Source organism: Falco punctatus (assembly GCF_963210335.1).
Source record: "Falco punctatus genome assembly, chromosome: 12".
NCBI classification, from domain to species: Eukaryota; Metazoa; Chordata; class Aves; order Falconiformes; family Falconidae; genus Falco; species Falco punctatus.
In genome coordinates this window covers 7,398,276-7,419,327 of record NC_137592.1, presented here as the reverse complement: position 1 = coordinate 7,419,327, position 21,052 = coordinate 7,398,276, and the positions used below count along the sequence as shown (strand labels likewise).

General features: G+C 38.5%; 2 protein-coding genes across 12 annotated transcripts in view; one reads left to right on the top strand and one right to left on the bottom strand.

Annotated features, from left to right (window-relative positions):
* Positions 1-18,774, bottom strand: part of SLX4IP (SLX4 interacting protein) — an 80,072-nt gene extending 61,298 nt beyond the window's left edge. Inside the window, exons 1-3 of the mRNA XM_080407749.1 lie at positions 18,620-18,774; positions 17,135-17,302; positions 12,551-12,599 (exon numbers count right to left, since the gene is read on the bottom strand). Coding sequence (XP_080263875.1) covers positions 12,551-12,577 — 27 coding nt within the window. The 5' untranslated portion in view covers positions 12,578-12,599; positions 17,135-17,302; positions 18,620-18,774. The remainder of the gene's footprint in view (positions 1-12,550; positions 12,600-17,134; positions 17,303-18,619) is intronic.
* A 115-nt stretch (positions 18,775-18,889) lies between these two features.
* The window catches only part of MKKS (MKKS centrosomal shuttling protein), a 40,207-nt gene continuing 38,044 nt past the window's right edge, over positions 18,890-21,052 (top strand). Inside the window, exons 1-3 of one of the 11 annotated variants that reach the window (XM_080407739.1) lie at positions 18,890-18,980; positions 19,560-19,614; positions 20,161-20,390. The gene's annotated coding sequence lies outside the window, so the exon portion shown is untranslated. Of the gene's footprint in view, positions 19,071-19,559; positions 19,763-20,160; positions 20,391-21,052 lie in introns of all 11 variants that reach the window. The other 10 variants (XM_080407743.1, XM_080407741.1, XM_080407738.1 and 7 more) reach the window with 10 other exon arrangements.

Below are 21,052 nucleotides of genomic sequence, written 5' to 3'. Positions count from 1 at the left end.
GGAAAGCAAGGTTCTGCAAAACATTTCTTCACTAAAATTACAGGATTAAAATTAGAAGGAAAACTCAGATACAATGGATTAACACAATTAACACTGTGGGACCATTCTAATTCCATTTGGGACACACATACCTCATGAGGTTGTGTTTCTGTTCCCTAAGTCTTTAAGAAAAATAAACATGCCACCAAAAGTCTACTTCCCAAATTAGAGACATGATCAAGAAGTCATTGGAAAAGAAATATATATGAAGGGTAATTCACTATAAAAACAAACAGTAAATGACCCTTGGAAGGGGTTCTTCTGAGTTTCCTCTAAGGAAACAGTAAGGCTCTAACTAGACAGAACTGAAATGACCTAATGCCGCTTTCCATTTCTCTGTCTTTTAAAGAGGGGGACTAGTTAGCTGAACACACCGGAGAGGTAAAAACCACGCAGCATGTCTCGCTCCCACGTCAGGCTGCAGGCTGGGTGAAGCCTGGGCCACGGGCCACCCCTCCCCTGCGGGAGCTGCTGCCTGAGCCCAGCCTGGTGCTGGAGCCTCCCCCCGCACTGGTGGGGTCCCCCACCACCACTAGCACCACCTCATCGATGTGCCCACTGCTTTCATATCACTGGCCTCCTAGACCAAACTTCATCTTGCAAAGGCGGAATACAAGAATGGTATCCCACCATGACTGGACTCTTTTAACAGAGAGTTTAGGGGTTTGCTGGTTGTTTTTCTGGGTTTTTTTTAGTTAAATAAAGCTTTATGCCTTGCATTTCTTCAGCGTGGAGTTACTTGTAAGCATTTGGCTTTTGCTGTAGTCCAGAAACATTAATGGAATGGTTGAAGACAGCTGCAAACAACAAAGTAAGGCCTGAGAATTTATTTTTTTATAATGCCAGATTGTAGAAGCTTCCTACAGAAGTCACTGAGGGAAACTCCAGAATACACAAGTATTCAGTGACAGATTTTCTTTCTGTTTAGGTAGCAGTATAACCATTCCAATCTCATTACCTGCTCACATACAATCTGTTCTTTAGAATATTAATGGGACATTATTACATTTTCATGCTTATAATATGCAATTTAAGAAGTTAAACATACACCCCTGCTATTCAACAACAGTTACACAGGTGAAAGCTTATCCCAAAGCTGCACCCCCCAGAGGACCCTGACCTTCCACAGCCTGCTCCGCATCCCTGTCACTTTTCACTTTACTCCCTTTCCCTAGTTCCACCCAATTTGTAAGTCTCTGTAAGGTGCTGCTACAAACACGAAAATAAAAGCAAAGGAGGTCTTCACTGCTGAGAATAAGTTCTCAACAGAATAGAATTTTTATAGTATTTTCACTTTGTGGAGAAGCCTGGAATCCTCACCTTAGTTACATGGGAACCTCCATCACACAGCCCACAACAGAACTACCATTTGAAAGAAACCTTGCTGGTTTCCACCTCACTAGTAAGATAACAGACAGCATCACATTTAAACTACATATAGATTTTAACACATTTGGACTAATATCTCACTACTTTACCATTTAAACATGGAACATACTAACTTTTTGAAGAGATCCAAACTATTACTGAAAAGACAAGGGAACTGTTCTAAACATCTTGATGATCACTGAACTGCTTTGCAGATGGCCAAATTAGAGAAATATATACACCACTTGCTGACGAAGGTCTAACCACTAAATCTGCATAGCAATCCAAAGATTAAAGAAGTAGTATTTCAAAATCAAGTACCAACATGACGACAGCCAGCAGCAGAGAAGATTTTGATTTGGGCATTACTATAAAGCAGATGTTCACAGTGAATGAGCTTACCTTCTTAACTACCATTATGTTGCTTATTCTGAAACTACCATTTGAATCAATGTAAAGTCACTAGTATCTAGGCAGACGAAGTCAGGTGTTAAGGACACAAACACTTCTTACATGGAATAGAAACACTCAGGAGGAGGATTCAAGCTAAAGTTATTCCAGGAACATCCATATTCTCTGAAGAGTAGGCACAGCTCTGTCTTATTATTCAGGCACCATTTCAAAAAGCTCCATGTAAGAGCCCACAGCCGAAGACAGTTAATAGTGATACTGAAATTTTCCACTTTTTGCTTCTTAAAAAAAGCTAAAGCATTTGACAATCTACTATTCCTAATACCTCCATGTAAAGGAGGAATACCAAATTGGCAAGAGCAATAGAATGTGAGGCAAGGCTCTGCTTACACATGGGTCTCTGAGGAACATGACAAGCAATGCTGCTGGTAACTCCAGAAGCATTTTCTCCTTCTAAACTAGTTTTGAACTTGTAGTCCACTGCGAAGATCAAACTTTCTATTATGTTTCAACGGTCTATGAGAATCAGTAGTCTTCATAACATTTTGTTACAGATCCAACGGCCTGGACAACTTACAAATCTGGAAATTTTATTTTGTCCACCTTCATTTTCTATGCGTGGAGTGAGAACGCTGTCTCATAATGGTATGTGAGTAACAGCTGCCTCACCTTGTCACAACAGTTGCTACCAACAACACAGCTTTAAGTGATTTTCTAGGTGTACGGCTTTAAATACGGTGAGATTTCTTGATGTTTGCAAAAGATACTCTAAAAAAAAGTAGGTTCTAATGATATCTGAGTGTTATTGCACTTCTGAACTTACAATATTTTTTATTGTATCCTTCATCACTGGATCTTGCCTTCCCAAAAATCTGTACACAGTTCAAACAGGAATTTACAAAAACAGGCTAAATCCCAAGTTTCTACACGCTTTATAACATAGGCCCCTCTAAAACAACAATGGCAACATATGACTCATCACTAATAGTCTTACAGAAAATGACTTCAAATTAGCAAAGAGTTTTCTGAACTATGTAGAATACGCTGGGCATCTGTAATTAAATCTCTTTTCAGTTCATAATCGGCAAGTACTCCTAGCTGTATCCAAATACTCTACAAACCAAATACTGCCTGCCAGGTAGTAGCATGAAGGAACACAGGCAAAGAAACATTTTCCTTAATTTTGTCTTTTAAGACTTTTAAGAAGCCTTTTTATGTCACCTCTAAAAGCCACTCTGTGTTTTCACCAATAAAAGCAAAATAAAATACTTGGTTCCATTTCCTGAAAGATGCATAAATTGACATACAAAGATTTAAAACTAATGACAAATTTTAACAATTTTCTGAAGATATCTATAAACCAATGTTATTCTTTTATTCCAAATCCTCCTGTAAGATTTTTCTCTGCTGGGACGCTCATGGCAGCCAATGATGATTAAATCACCAGTCACTGCTCTTTGGTATTTTTTATTATCCTACAAACACTCTGGACTCAGTACTTGTTTGAAGTGATAATATGTTTTTGTTTGATTGCTTTTTTTTAAATCATGGGCTTCATTTTCAACTTTTGATGTGTCACACTTACTCATCTTTTAAATTGTTTGCAAATTCCCTAAGACACAGACTGCAACTATGTAACAGTTTAACATCCAGCGAAGTAAGAACCAGAGACCTACAGACTACCACAAAGGGAATAACTCTTTATAAGCTTGTTTTCCACTACTGAAGATTACCTTATTATGACAAGGCAACGCACTATGGCAGTGGTACTTATATTACTCTCCTTCCTATTTTTATTCTACAGAAATGTCAAAATAAAGAACGCAGAGTTATGTACTGCATGATCCTACCAACTGTCAAATCCTAGGATCCTGGCATTGAACAGACCCTCCTTAATGGCCCAAGACTCAGCTCTTTCCCAGCTCTTTAGTTCAGCAAATATTTTATGTTCAGAGCTACACACTTCTCTTCTATCAGCCTTTATCTGTATGATACAAAGCAGGATAAACCATGACCATGTATATTTGGTTAATTATGAGTGCTATTAAATCACTAGTATATTCAATGAACAAAGACAGCCCTCTAAGTTTAAAATACTAGAATATTGGCTTGAACTTTAAAGGCTGTACTTAACTGTATCTTATATAAACTATTGTTTCACCAGTTGAGTGGTGTCAGATATGCCAGGCACCTTACTACTTCCTGGAAACTCAGAAGGGCCTTGCAAAGAGGACCTTGCATGTGAAATAGAGCTTAGTTTAGTTATTTTACAGGTTTTTAGAGTAAAATGAGGATAGAGGTCTTGAAGTACCTTTACAGATATCCTCAAATCTCAGTCATCAACAATACGAAAACGCCGAGAAAACGTTGTTGGTATGTCACATTTTTTCATGTGAAAACCACTACATCATTTTTTCTTACCTCTGTTCTTTCCCTCATTCTCCCTCAAGACTAACAACTATTCTTCAATGAGCATTTGATGAAACATCTTTACAGTGATCCTCCACTTGAATGCTATTTCATATGTACATGGTAGGTTACACAAAAAAAGGAATAAAATCTTTTGTTTTGCTGAGGCTTGTAGATTTGGGATTTCACGCGAGGAGGTTCTGTCTGTAAAATGTACAGACAGCAGAAAGAGCAAAGCCTCAATGAAGCTACAAAACCAAGAAAGGTGACACTTGCTTGTAAGGCTTCATAAACAGACCATAATTCCCTAGCAAAGTGTACATAGCCAACAGGAAGAGACCATCCTGAAGAACTCAAGTCACTGAAGTTAAGATTCTGGTTCAAAACCATCCGCACATGATCTAGACCACAAACGACTTTTTCCCCACTTTCCCAAGAGAAAATCTCTCACCAACAAATACTGTTTTGTAGTAAGAAGGCAGAGTTGTCTTTTGTGTAGGCTGCATTAAAAATACTGCGTTCTATGAAGCAGGGAAACAAAAAGTAGGTTAGCTTAATACGCAAAGGTACAGACACCATGGCTTGGCAAGACCTATCTTCATTTACCAATTGTCTGTATGACTAAAGGAACCTTTACAGCAAATCTAGGGTTTTTTAATTATGTAAAAGTGGTTATTCTTTCTGTTCATTCAGTATCACACAAAGACAAAAGTAGATTCTGTTACAAAACAGAAGGATAGAACAACATACTACAGGAGAAGGGCTAGGATACAGATAAACTCTACAGAACTTGCCTTCTATAGTAGGAGTTCTTTTGTCAATTCAGATACCATTTCACTCCATAGCATAGCTTGTTTTTCAAATGTGTTTCTGACATTATTACTACATTTCATTATTAAATCTGCAACTTTTTGCTTCTTCATTACTACACTGCTTGTGGTAATGAAAATGGCAAAGAGATTCATGGGAAAAAACCACCACCACACAAACAAGCTATTATTTCCCCATATGTAATTTGTTGGCATCGTTTGTATGACTGATACTTTAGCATTTAAGAAATTTATCTCGCTCCCACCTTCTTTTCTTAGTATCCGAAGTTAACATTCAATTCGGTCAGACCATTCTTTCTCAAACTAGATGGGCCCCAGGTTTTAGTACAGAATAAATACATAACTTTTATCACCTAAGTCTGAAATGAGTCAGCTGGAAAATAAATCGAAAAAAACCCAGAAATGGAGATATAACTACAAAAGTGTAGGAATCTGCATGTTAAATTTTAAAGCATGAATTTTTATTAGTCAAAATCTGTTTAAAAAGAAAGAGAAAAATCAAAGTTTTCTAATGATCATTATCCATTCTAGCAAAATTTTTAGTCATACACATTCAAAATCAATTCATATTTTTATTTTCTTACGCATGGTGTCTCACAGCATTTCAAGTTAGAAATATTTCCAGTTACCACAGGGAAACTAGTGTAAGGCAAAAATCACCGAACTCCTGATCACATAAGCGTGAATGAGCCATCCCACACTACCCTACACATTCAATTACCTGTTGACAACCTTTTTCTGCTTCGTAATACAGAATCATACACACCTAAAGTCTAATTTAATGGTTTTTTTCATAGTTCTGTTTTCACTTTATCCATCTTTTCACAGTCCCTGGGTAATCACAAGTTGGCAACACAGGGAGTTTCATTTTACTCTTTTCAAATTGGAATTTGTTTTTGGATTTATGTTTTATTATTTGGCTGTATCACTTTCCAGTATTTCTCCAATCTAACTTCTTTATAGACAAACAGACTACATTTAAAAAAGACAGATAAACTGAACTGAGGAGGGCTGTTTATAAAATAAATTAGTATGTCCTTAGTTAGGTACAGTGTGCTACCAATATACTCCTACAGGCTCTGAACCAAAGCCCACTGACTTCAGTGAGGTTTGGGTCAGATCCACTGTAAAAAGAACTTAATTCAGTAATGGTAAATGAATTCTAAAATGTATAATCTGATTAGAAAACACTCCAAATAACACTTCAAAAAATGTTGGCGACTTCTTCATAGCTCACACAGATTTTAGTTCCTTAAACTATTATTAAAAAAGTCTGGAATTTATAGTTTTTGCCAACCACATTGTCACAGCTTAATTGAGCAGCTGTCAACTGTTAGAAAATAACTGCATCGTCATCCCTTTTAGAATAACTAGTGTGGGAAGTGAAACACATGGGATCTAAAGTATCTGGAGTCATGGTAATTAATCTGTTTTCATCAGGTGACCATGAGTCATCATTTTATCAGCAGTTTAAAGGGTTTTCACAATAGCTGAGCGTCATCAATGCTTAGCAATGACTGCAGCAGAGAACTGAAATAGGGTGCCATGTCCTGTGGTACCATTTAAAGTCTGGCTATTGAGTCAAGAAAAATACTGCAGAGTCACAGCTGAATCAGAGCTGCAGGGAACACAAAATGTCCAGAAACAAAGCTTTTATTTAAGAATTGAAACTAAGCAATAATTTTGCTTTTAAAAATAGACTCCTTTTAAGGAAGTTGTGATCTACATGGTTGAAACATAAGGAAAAAATAAAAATATGCTGTCAGTCTCTTCTCCCAGTCCACTTCCTACAGTCTCTCTTCTCCATAGTCCAGTCAGAACACTTATGTATCAAATCCTCAGATAACCTCCACATACTGGAATCCATTTATGTTGTCCAGAGTGGGGAGAGGCCACATGAATAATTAAAAAATATTTTATATTAAATTTTCATGATACTAACATCAAGAGCAAAGACTGCATCTTGAAATTGTTTGTACACAGCATTACCAGGTACTGCATGAAACATGGATCCCTTTACCTCCCAGCCTACTAACCTCCATCTGAACTCACTGGAAAGAATCGAAGTATTTCACCTACAGTGCAAGCTGAAGCCTCTCCCAGGACCTAAAGACGTTTAGTGACCCCATGTAGCATCTCTGCTAATCCCTGATGCTTTGTTGGACTCGGAGACTGAAGTCTGCATATAAGCTTCCCATCCCTTCTTCCTTCGCTGCTGGACTCAGGGGTCAAGCAGGCAGTACCACCAAGATCTCTAAGGAGCAGAAGAGTAGAGCTGTAAAATATGGTAGCGCTGGTCAGAAGTAAAGCCTACAGCAAATATTACAGAGATTACATCTTTGAATTAATTACATCTTAAAAAAAAATCAGTACCACTTGATATGGTGTTTATTTAGGTTCCCATATCACTGCCACAATAGTATAGTGCTCACAATTACCAAAAGCCTAATTTTCTGGCACAATTGGTACCTTTAAAACTAACCAGATTTATGTGAATTACCAAAAAAAGTAATGCAAGTTCAACTACCCTTTTATTCCTTATTTGAAGTGATCTCCGTGAAAGCAGTGTTTCCGCTATTGATGTTTACCCCTCTGGCTTCCTATTCCTTTCTCCTTCTGCTAACACTTTAATCTCTCAACTCTTCATCCACTCATCATTTCCCTAGGCTTGAAAATTAATCCTCTGAGGTCAGTCAGGAAACTTCCATTGACTCCAGAAGGTTCAGAATTAGATCGCACACTTAATTTTCCTCCCCTTTCTACTTCCCAACTTCCTGGTTTCTTTCTTCTGGGATTTATTTACTCATCACTTTAGTTATTCCATATCTGGTCCCATGAAATTGAGAATTAAATGCAGAATTAAGAAAACTAAATACATGCCCATCTATCCATTGTTTTTCTATTTCCTATCTTACACCATATTGTCCCCTGCCACCCAGTCCCTTTTTATGTTATTCTTTAAGACTTTTAAGCCCTTTTAGACAAGTATCATATTTTATGCATTTATATAGAAATAAATATCACAGCCGAGTGAAGCATATGATGCTATTTGACGGTAACAATTCCAACCAACCTGTATTTATAGTTATTCTGAGCAATGCCACTTTAGAACTCCATCTCTAGAAAACCACTATTTAATGATTAATATAACTATTTCTTAATTTTTGAAGACCCAAAAAGCAAACATATGAACCTACAGAACATGTAAAATTCAACAACCTTTAATCAGTTTGGAGAACACCAGTACTTTACTTTGAAGATTTAGAATACCTTTACAAATTCCATCTAATTGCAGAAAACCTAATTATAGCACATTTCTATTGAAACATTTGTTGAGTACTCCAGGTACAAGAATTTCCTATACAAATGTCTTAGTTTTGCAATGGGGAAAAGAAATGGGCATGAGAAAATATTGTATTTATTAGTAATCTTAACAAAGCACTCTAAAAAAACCTAGTACTGAAACTAGAAATGTGCATGCTAACAAGTTCAAAACTATGTATGTAAGAAAAGAATCTGTACTATCAGTCTAGTAACTCTGAGCAGTCACAACACACAAAAAAATTTTAAACACAAATAGTATTCCTTATTCTTGCTCTCCACTTGAGAGCACGGCATTCATGTATCTATAGTCTTAACATAGCAGTAAAATGCATTTACTATCCTCCGTTACTCATTATACAGGAGAGAAAATAAATAAGATTAGAAAACCTACTCATCTCCCTAGCTTTTTTCACTCCAAACAACTCACAAGAAGCAAACATACCACTTTCTCACTGGGCAAAATATATACAGAAATATTGATCAACTAATTCAATGGACATACTTCAGAGGAATGTGAACTTTAATCTCTCCATCCCACCTAGACGTCACCTAAGAATCATCCAAACAGACACATTCAATACAGAAATCTTTGTTGAGATGCTATCACTGTATCACCTTTCAACTGGTAGCTAAAAAAAAAAAAAAAAAAAAAAAAAAAGGAAGCACTAGAAAGGCCAGCGATATGGTGAAGCGTAGCATTAGAAATCTATTAACATATTTAAACACACAGGGAAATATCAGAAAAAGCCTCTTCAAATTAAACTACTCACTTTGTTATTCCAGACCAAACACAACAATACTACACAGCTGTGAACAGACCCTAAAACTACCTGTACAGCACTAAGTACATCCTAGTGTATTGTCTGATGGAAAGATATCTTTCCATTTCCTTCTGCCTACTGTTAGGGCCTATAATCAACATTCTTTCTACCCGCACTCTCTTTCATCCAGTACTTCTATGAGACAGATGTTAAGATGCCTTTTAGTTATAAATCAGTATCTTAATGGTTACATTAAGATACATCAACATAACAAAGGAAACATACAAAAGCAAAACAAAGGGGGAAATTGACCACATTACAGTCAACACTGTCATTTTTCTGTCCAATCATTTCCAGTACTTCCATCTTTGTGCCCAATATAAAACAGAAAAACATGTTCACTGTTTCAAAGGAACTTGCAATTTAAAGCAAGCAAAAAGTTTGAAGTAGGAATAACCAAAAAGTTTCATATACACTTCCAGCAGGCCATATTTTAAATTGATAACAAGGAACACTGCTGAAAATCTGACTGCAAAGTATGCTGGCTGACCAGAACGAACACCGTATAGTTATCTTAATCTATGTGCTAGCAAAGACCTACAAATCTGAGACAGAACAGAGCTCTTAATTTTTCAAAGTAGGAAATGGCAAAGTAAAAAAAGCTTCCCTTTGAGTTGAGCTATTTAAGTTGTTCAATTCAATATAAGACAATTCAAGTCTTCAGTGTTTGGCAAATGAATGAATTGCAGAAAACCGTAAATTAGATTTTTCTATTACAGCCATAAAAAATACTAAATTTAGCTCTGCAGTTTGGCATGAATAAAGTCAATTTACACAATTCTGGAAGAGCAATTCTTTCTAGCTTGTCCAAAATTTTAAACAAGGCCCTAGTGATGCTATTTTTCAAATCCATACAGAGTTCATGATTTTGCTTTAAGCCTCACCAATTAAAGTTAAGATTTATATCTCAGAACAGCAGTAAAATATTTTAGCAACACACAGAGAAAACTTAATTCAATTTGTATGGGTTTTTTTCCAGATTTGGGGGTATTTTACCATGCAATGCTTTATGCAGTATCAGTATTTCCTGAAATTGAAAATTGCCAATCAAATTAACTTGCATAAAATATTATCTATTGCACATCACAACACTATAGCATCCAGCCACTTGGCAAGTGAAGAAAGCATGTTTAGGACCTAACTGTAGGTTTTTGTATTAAGGTTTAAAGCTATTTTACTGCATCAATTATTTTATTTCAATCGCTGTTAATTGCCCATAAAACCAAGCGTAGGATCACCTTTCAAAAATAAGGAAACTACTCCCTCTACTGAAAAAACTGAGCATTACACTGGAGGTACAGAGACTCTCATATCAAATACATGTTGTTAAGAAGCAAAGCCATTAAACACATTATAGGTGTTTTCCTCTTAATTACGCCCCAGTCAGCTAAGACTTGAACGACTGATAAGCTTTACTTTTCGCTATCTTACCAAAAAGATTAAAATACACATGCTTGCAAAATCAAAAAAACTTAAAAGTAGACAATACAGAAAACAAAGCATGCACTAAACAGACTGTAAAATACCCCTATTTCAAACACAAGGAACCTGTAAGTAAGAATATAGTATTTTCTATACTCCCCCTGCAGAAAGGTGTGAGAATATTTTCTGCCTTTTAACAAAGAATCTTAGGCACAGGGATCTTTCTTGAAAAATTTATGTGAAAGTTGAACAGTCCTGAAAAAAGGTAATATTCACACACAAAATCCCCAGTCTAATAAGTGTTAGCATCTGTGCACAAAGTGAATTTCAATCAGCTTTTCACATATTTACATTATATATTTGACACATTTCAGTCAAGGCAAAGTTAATTTTCAGCATTCAGCAGATGCAAAAATGTATCCTCATTTCTCAAATACTATCACAAAGAAAATATCTCATTGGCACTCTCAGAAGTTCTGTCTGAGCATGTGTTTGTATGTAAGGAATAGAACAATGAGAACCGATCCATTTGCTCAGATACTCAGTGATGTTGAACTAATCAGTGATTGCCAGGGTACAGTCTGAATACCAGTACAGTGTCTACGCTGAATCAGCAAGCTCTAATAATACAGGTCAGTAATCAAACATCTTCAGGCTTCTTATCTAGCGAAGATGTTTCAACTCACACCAATTGTTTTCTTGGGTGCTTACACTAATATTGATGATATCGAGAGTTCTCAGCTGAGAAAAACAATGCCTTCAGGCTCAGCCCCTATTGTTACCCATATCGGTGACATACAGACTCAGCGTATCAACTAAAATATACTAAAAATTAAAGAAATTTCTCCTAACTCCTGTATCAATTCAGAAGCAGTGAATAGTATAGACATTATACTGGCAATTTAAGGTTTACAATCATGTTAAACATTAAAAAGATTAAAGCAAACGTCCCACTAAATGACAGCATTTTTCCTTGGAAAAGAACACATAACACACAAAAATTAAGCATTTGGTCTGCTTGTTGAACAGGTTGGTTACCCACAAAACCAAGCTTCAGCAGCTTCCACAGCCTGATCAGTCAGGAAGGTTTTTGTAGCTGCCCTCCAAATAACCCAAGCTTATCCTCAGAGGAAAATGTCTCCTCTGTTAAGAAAATTCCTGGAAAACACATTTTCCAAGAGAATAATACATTGTGCTAATCACTTCAAAATGTATGCATTACCTAAACTACACTAGACACAGAAACAAGACAGAAGGTCCAAAAGATGGGATTTCACAATTTTTACTGAACAAATTGATAAGCTGAAATAGTTATGGTAGAAGAATGAGGAAGTGCTATGTTTATTACAGAATGTTTTGAAAGGCATCGTTCTTTGGATATATAACCAAATGTCAGAGACTGCAAAATAAACTGCAATGGCATTTTACTGGATATAAGACAACTAATCCCTGAAAATGGGAAAAGCAGCAACAAAAGATGCAAATGAATCAAGTGATAAACAGTTAAAAAACATTGTTATGCCTTAATCCAGGAACTCTTAGATTATCTGGGAAGTACACAAAGAATATTACAAGATTACAGTAAGAGAAGAATCACGTATTTTAATCATAATAATAAATTTTATTTCAGGTAGAAAAACACTTATCGAGAAACTATGCAATTTCTAATTTTAACTACACAACTAATCACTTTTAGTTATATGATTTTAATCTTCAGCTGACCTCAGACACACTCTCCTGTGATACGGCAGCTATTCAAGAAGTTTGCTTCCAGAGTGAGAGAAAAGCTGATACAAAATATGCTACTATGACCAGAAGCCTGAAGGATGCACCTCATCACCATTAACTTTTAAAGTCAAGATACACACATTCTAAGTGGTATTACATTTTTTTTTTTTTTAATTAAAGCTATGACATTCTACTTACCTTAATGACAAATTTGTTGGATGCCATGACAGGTCAGTGGAAGCTGGTCCTACAAAAACATCAATTAAAAGTGATCAGCGCTAGAGAAAAACCTCAGATCTCCATACCAACTGAAAAGCATTTCTAAAATCTATTACTCTTTTTTTTCATTACTACTGTTCTTCAAACTCCGTATTCTGCTTTAAGAAAACCAAGGCAAACTTTTATTTAAGGGATAATTACTTAGCTACCTGTGTTGGTTTCCTTTAGTGAACCTTATAACTGTTCAGGCACTTAACATCCAACACGATATACAAAATTAGAATTATTTTTCAGACCAGTACCAAGACAGACAAACCCACATAATTTATCCTCAAAAAGCCTTTCAGAGAGCAGCAAACTAAGCTTGCCATATTCCTTTACTAGTCTCAACCACTGGTATCTGTGTATATGGCCCCTAGCCTAGTTTCTCATTCAAAATAACACCTTCACACGAAATCCGCTTGCATAACTTAAAGAAAGAAAGAATGAAGAGGGGAAAAAACCACACAAAATTAAAAAAGTAGTATTTTCAAGAAAAACCAACCTATGAAATAATATGTGTTCCCATCAAGAGTCCTCACAACTCTCTATGTCAAGTTCATCCCTTCCTGTCTTGTGGATACTCCATTTCTACCTAGCTAGGGAGCTCACATCAGCCTGCACATATCAGTGGCCCTATAGAAATAATAACCTCCATATGCTCTCTTAACAGGGGCTCAGTAACACTAAGCAATTCCAAACTTTGCCTTTGGACCAAGCAGTAGTAAGCAGACTTCAGAACTGAAACACCCATTCACTACCTGCAGTTCTGGTAACCAGTAGTGTCAGAGACTGAACCAGTTCAAGAACAAAGCACAGCCAATTTTTTTTTTTTTTCAATAAGAAACTATGGCTTCTAGTTCACCTAGCATGCATATATACACATAATGCATATTTACAATTTTAAACTACTACAGGCATAAAGCAATGTAACCTGAGCATTATTGTGATTACACAAAGGTGAAGCAAACTTTGGATGTCCTCTTTTCTTGCTTATCCCCAAAAGAATTTAGATTACTTGATTTAGGATATTGGGTGAAACATTTAGCTGCACAGACACTGACCTTGCCTCAGATCATTCCAAGTAACTCAGGAAGCATTAATTCATGCCGAAAGTTAAATGCACACTACCTTGTATGCAAAAAGAAACCTTCAATTAATTGCTAAGATTTCCATCACTCCATCCCCCTTAGAAGAACCTTGCGTCATGCAAATGACTACAAGCTTCAAGTTGGCTTTCAAGCCAAACCACAAGTCTAGTCACCTTCCACATCAATTGCAGTTTTTTAACTTTTTTTTTCTCTCCAAACTGACAATTACCATTGTACCCCTAAAACTACTGAGGAAGTCCATCATTCTCCCCATAAATGGGAGCTAAACATTCACTTGTCAAAAGGCAGAAAATTAGGTTAAATTCATTAAAATCTTTCCAGCTAACCCACAATGTTAGGATGCACAAGAGACATGGAATGGCCCTATAGTACCAAATTAATATTTACAAAAACCCAGAAATAAAAAAAAATTGTGATACATTCTATTTTCACACAGGATAGGAACAATGGCAACAGGCAAGGACAAGACTTGGATTGGACAGAAAACCCAAGCAATACAGTTCAAGCTTCAAAATCAAGAGGAAAAAACAAGTGTCAGCAGCTACTGCCTGCAGTAGACGAACTGCAACAGAAACTACACTGAGAATACAGCTGCCTTTTACACTCTAAAATATCTTAAAGGATTAGTCTCTTAATAAGATGTAGAAATCCAGTCAATTTTGTAGAAGTCGGTATAGGAAAACAATAAGAATGCAGGAAGACATACTCATTTCTCATTGCATACTTCCAGTTAATGTAAAGTACTGCAACAGAGCTGTCAAAATTTCAGGATACAAATCAAGTTGGTGATAACGTGTCTCTGTCAGGCACTACACTTACACATTTCAAAATGCAGTCATTATCCTTATTTAACTTCAAAAAAGTGCAAAACGAGATAAAGACCCACGTAGCATAACACAAGTAATTTTGATGTTAAGATTCAACAGTAATCATATTTAACTAAACAAACACTTCTATGTAGTGCTTCTATTCCAAATATCCAAATGCTGAAACCCAAGACCGCAAAACAACTACGAGAAAACGTGTAAGTAACAAGGGCACAATTCCATATACTGGCTCAAGGAAACCCCCAAATTACTTCAATGTTGGTTTTTTTTTTCCTATATATCATATCAATATCCAAGCAGTAGGGAACGGAAACAGTAAAAGAATAATAAAGAGAGAGAACTAAAATGGTTGTTACTGTAACCAGGTTAAAATGAGTTTGAACTAAAAACAATTCTGCAAGTAACTAACTACTGAAAATAAACTTTAATACAGTTAATAAAGTTCGTTCTGAAAAAGCTCAAAGTTAGACTTTTATCAGCTGCAACTAAGCAGAAAGCTACATAGAGCAAACCCAATTTGCAAGTAACAGTCATGCAGACAGAAGCTGGAATATCATGCCTTGTATTACACGACAATCATTCTCCCTTGCACAACACAGCCCTATAAACTTTTTTATTTTATCACGAGTAAATTCTGTCAACTTTACCGACAGCAAATGTAAGGAACAGCGCTCTGAACCACTTGAGACATCATACTTCAATTCAGTCAAGCAGTAAGGCGCTACTCTATAGAAGTAAACATAGTACAACTATAAGAACCACCTTAGTAGAAGATAAAACTTGGAAATTCTTGAAACAGCAGCTGCTAGTACTCGGTCAGGAGAGACACTAATGGGAAATGGCAGCTACCAAGTGAAAATCAACTGCATTTCATAGTTCCTTATAACTGTGTACAAGATTGTATTCTCAGTGTTCAAGAACTCCAAGGAAGGACTACCCAGGCCATCATGCAAAACCAAAAAGCAAATACTAAGATATATCACAACCTTTTCACAACACACAAAACCTGGGCACATACAACTCATCAGATTCTCTTAATGGGAAAAAAAAAAAAAAAAAAAAAAAAAGACAAGGTCTCAGCAGCATTTCAGAACTGGGGTTTTAATATTAATGAAAGGCTAGTATCTAGAGCTTTACTGATGATCCCTACCTCCTCCCCCCAAGCAAAATAATATCAAAAATAGGAGAAAAAGTAGGCAAGAAACAGCAAAAAGTAGGACAGTTAAATGCTCTAGTCTCTTCTCCAAGAATCTAGAATCATGGCCTGAAGTTAGGAAAACAATTACGAACATAGTTTGCTATGGAGCACACCACCAACTAAGAGCTCCTACAACAGCAATGACAAGGTTGAACAGACCTAATATTGACATGGAATTGCTTGCACCTTGTAATATGGTAGAACACAAGGTGCTTTGCCTCATGCTTCCAGGAACATAGTTTACCAAGATTGTACGTAATTACTGAGCTGCACATGGCATACAATTCACAATGGTACTGCAGGCCTGTGCTCTGAAGAACGCTACTTGCACTGCTAATATTTTATCATTAAACCTCACAGCAGCAATAACATGAAGAAAAGTTGCAACAAAACACACAAGAGCATTATCTCTTCTCCAAATGCTCACAGCCTGCTTGAGAGCAAAGCACATGGAAGAATCAGCTGAAATTATCCTGGTGTAACAGCCCTCTTTTTCCAAACAATTTGCCATCCAGAATACTACTGTTGCAACAAGTCTGCTACTACTGATGTAAGAGCCACCACTGGCAGTCAGAAATCCTCTCCAAATCCAACCTACAAAATAACAGAATTAAAAAATAAAAAGGATGCACAAGTTACCTTCGGTTCAATTTGCTCTTCATGGGAGTAAGCTCGATTTAGGAGTATGCCAACTATTCCATGCTTTGCATTGACCATACAGATAAGATAAAGGAAATAGAGCAGACTGAATAAATGTAAGCAAATCCTTAGAAAACAAAAAAGAATAGACCTAATGTGTGAACCATCAGGAAATCACTGAACAGATGAAAAAATATTCAATGCTAAGGTATGAGAAAAATGAGGAAACCCACCCATCAATTATACAACAAAAGAAGCCAGAGAGCCCCAAAAGTTGCTATCTTCTGTGTCTAAAAAACCCACAAGAAACACAGATCTATTACAACTGCTACTATTTGGTAACAAGACTACCTCTCATGGAACACCACAACTGTTGCAAACTAATGCAAAACTCTAAAGGAAACCGTACATAAGGAAATGTGAAGATAAGCAAGGAAGGCAGAAAAACTCCTTTCAGAAACTAAATATATATTTAGAAAAAAATATTGATGTGGTATTTGTAGTATTGCAACATCTAAATTTTTGGTAAGACAGCCTGTACACGAAAACATGATCTAGAATTAAAAACACATACATTCCTTGTAACTAGAGTGGGACATGCTTCAAAAATAACGTGGCAGAATATCTTTCTTTCTTAAATTTGACATTAAGTGGAATGGTAGACACTCATAAGAAGCCAGGAAAGGAAACATGGCCTCCCAGACAGCAAGCTAAAGTGTTTTCTGCCTGCTGATAAACAGCATCTTACCTTAGCAAGGCAGCAGCTTCCTGTGGTGAGGGGATTTGGAACACAGTGGGAATGAGGAACTGAAAACTGCCACACATGCCCGCTTGAAGGTACAGCAGCTCCTAACACAACAGCTGCGAACCATTCACAGGCTGCCGGTATCTTTGGGCACCTTTACCACATGTAGGCCTGAAAAAAGCAGAAACAGAAAAACAAATGCTAATCAAAGAACTCCCTAGAATAAATTAATATTAACCAATTTTGTAGTTCAAAATTAACTATCATAGCATAAAAGAGAATTTTTCTGAACTTCTCAGTCATTAGGTATCAGTCAAATGCTGTCCAGCCCAGATCCAGCATATGTCAGTTTCTAAGAACTGATCCTAAAGCTTAGGATGAACAGTGTAATACTCAGCTACTCATGCATTTAATGAGGTATTTCCAGTTCTGAAAAGACAAGAATCTTCACATTTTGCAGTTTCAGGATTTTTAGGCCCACTGTTGCTCATTTCACCACTTAACCTTTAGAAATTACCCTTCCAACAAGTTAGCATATTTTAAGTTCATTGTTATCTACACTCCTTCATTCATGAACTGCCAAAGGTGAATTCCTTTAAAGTTCAACAATTCACTTTCAAAAGTGTTACCCGTTCACCAGACAACTGCATAGATCTGCAGGAAGGAGAGATTCTGAGGAATATCGGAGTGCTTATTACAGATGGGTACTGGCTATTATTTTGTGGAACACTTAAATGCAGTTGTACTTCTGAATTGCATTCAGAAAGGAGTTTAACAATTATTTTTTTAAGCTTCATGACACAGCTAAATGCAACTGCATTTAGCTGTTCCATGAAACTTAAAAAAAATAAATTGTTAAACTCCTTTCTAAATGGAGATAAGGCATTAAAAACTTGTCTGTTGCCTACAGTTTTACACTCTGCAACTATGCACAAAGTTAAAATTAAACCCATCCATTAACACATTAATATAAGACCAGATATCATGAATAGCGACTGCAGGAGTAGGGCGAGAGATAAGAGTGAATACAGAAAAGGTGCATGATACAAGAGCTTAGAAAAAAACCTGAGGTCAGACAACAAAGTTTCCTTGTTCTGGCCAGGGCAAGGCCATCCGCCTCAGGCAGGCTCCAGCAGGCGAGCGCAGAAGTAATGCGAAGGGCCTACAGCAGGAGCTGGGAAAGAACACAAACCAGAGGGCCGAGTGCTGCGGGCCGGCAGGCGCTGCCGAGGCTCGCACCTCGCCGGGCCGGGAGGGGGTGCTGACGCGAGGCCGGCACAGCAGGGAACCCGCCGAGCCGGCCCCTGAGGGAGGCGCGCCGGGAGAGGGAGGGCAGCGCCACAGCACCGGCCCCAAGCGTATCGCCTCATGTTTATCTAGGCAGGAAAACGAGACTGAACACCGAGGCGCTGCCGCTTCACCCTAGAGCCTCCCGGCTGTGAGTCCCAGCCGGGCAGTAGCAAGTCCACCGCCGCCATCGCGCCGTACCTCCTCCCCACGCTGAGCCTGCCTCCAAGGGTTCTAACGGCTCCTCTGCCCCCAAGCAAGATGGCAGCCAAACACGAGCTTCTTCTCCCCTATCCAAAATGGCGGCCACCGCCCGCCCTACCCTGCCCGAAGTAGAAATGGCCGCCTGTAAGCAGAGCGCGTAGCGCGCCTTGTGACCTGGCGTGGAGCTTGGCCAATGGCGAGCGAGAGGGGATACGGCCGCGCAGCAGCCTCAGCCCTGGGCGGCGCGCGAGCCACACTTCCGGGTCTGCGTGAGGCCGCTTCCTGTCGTTGGGGGCGGAAGGGGCCGGGGAGGGTGCGCGGCCCTGGTGTCCCTCCCGCCGAGGTGGTGGCAGCCGAGGTGAGCCCCAGGGTGGTGCCGGGGGGGGTCGGGCAGCGCCTTCCCGCCCGCGGTCCCTTGCTGCCTGAGGAGAAGGGAGAAATGCCTCAGGTGTGCCGTCCCCGCCCGCCGCGCCGGGCCTCCGCAGCTGTCCGTGGCCCCAGGGCAGCCGCTGCTCCCTCCGGCGCCCGTGCTGCGCGGTGGCTGGGACGCAGCGGTGCGGAGGGTGGGTCGCTGGGGACGTGTCGCGGTGTGCCCGAGGGCGGTCGAACCCCTGCCGCCGGCCCGCCCGTAAGGAACGGGCTGCTGGGGCCAGGCGGCCGCCGCTTGCTTCGGCGTCTCCTCGGCAGCCGGCGCGGCTTGCCTGTGGCGGTGCGACCGGCTGGGTGGCTGGCGAGCCTGCCTGGCCCCGTGCGCCGGGCGGCGTGAGGCTGCGAGGTTCCTGCCGCCGCGCCGAGGAGCCTCTCGGATGACACGCTACTCCTACCAGGCGGATAAAGTTGGGCAGGTGTAGGAGTATTTACTCTGAGTTGTGCCTTTGTCGTTGTTTAAACCAAGAAATTAGTTTGCTAGACTGAGTATACCTTTTTTTCCTTACAGTAGGTACTGCTTAATGAAACCCTGTGAAGAGTAGAGCTTTATGCGTTCTTTTTAGGTAAGGATGAATTACTGTGTTTGCACTGATGCTGTTGTAGCCTCTGAGGATCAAGGGCTGAGACATTCGGGCACAGTTTCCACTCCGGGCAACGTAAACTGATGTCAGCAGCATCGCAGCGTGTTTGGCCAGCAAGCTCCATATTCTGGTAGGAGCTTGCTTAGTTACTGAATGTTATTAAATGTGAGGGGAAAAAAATATTGGCGTGTCTTGAAACTGCTTTGTTTTAGACTCTGAATATTTACTATTGGAAGCAGTAATATTTGTAATTGGATAAAGCTTCATTACTTTGTTATACTTAAGATTTAGTATGGCGAAGCTTGAAGCAAATGCAGCAATTAATGCTTAAAGATGTCTGAATTGAGGTTATTTTTATGCTTTTTTAAAAAAAGTTAGCAAAGTAAGACTTGTGTCATTTTGTGTTTTAAATGTCTGCTGCACTAATTAAAGGTATTAATATTCAGGCTCACCTGTTCTTTGCTATTATTGCAGAGTAGGAAAAGGATTTCTAGAATACATTTAAAATAAATTATTATCTCTACCTAGGTAGATGCCAGTTTACAATGAGTCTTAAAACCATCTGGAAAGACTACAAAGTTCTGATCATTATGGTACCTAGCCTTGCCCTGGTGCACTGGGGCTGGTTTCACATCAAGTCTAGTCCTCTCTTCCAAGTGAAGACAGAGAGCTTTGTTCCAGAACCTGGGATTGTGGCATATGTGATGCAAAGCAATGAGAAAAATAAAGAAAAATAGCATTAGTCCTGTGTATTTTGGGTAAGTTGCCTAATCAGTTGTATCTGTATATTTAAGGCAGGAGATGAGTAAATTAAATGAGAATTTTCTAACAGATGCAGTCTTGCTGCTCTAATTTTAGTCTTCCAGAGTTTCATTCTTTTTTGCAGCTGAGTTAATCCGTTAGTTACATGGACCCAAAAAATGTATCTTACATCTCAAAAACTACTGCTAGGTCCCGTGTGATAGTATTAAGTGATGGTATTGCAGGTCTTGGAGATACTTAAAACCAAACTCCCAATAACTTCAAGGCACCAGTCAAACTCTTATGACTGATGGGGTCTGCAACAGTGTCCTTTCAGGTTCAAAACTGCCCAGAAGTTGTGACTTTACGTAGTAACACATTCTACATTGTTAGTAGGGCAGTAATTGTAATAGATGACAAACAGAATTAAGTATGAGAGAAGTCTTAAATACTGTAGAGATTACATACAAATGTAAACTAATATCCCTTTAAGTTTGAAAGTGTTTTAGAACTTCAAAAAAATAATTGTATGCTAGGCATCTTGAAATAAGAAACTTTTTTTCAGAGGCAAAGATTTCTTACAGTTGTTTGAACATTAAAAGCTTTTGTTTCTGAAATGGTTGCCTGGGAAGCAGTGCTGAGTAGTTCAGTTATTTTGTTCTTGAATAAAAACAGTTTA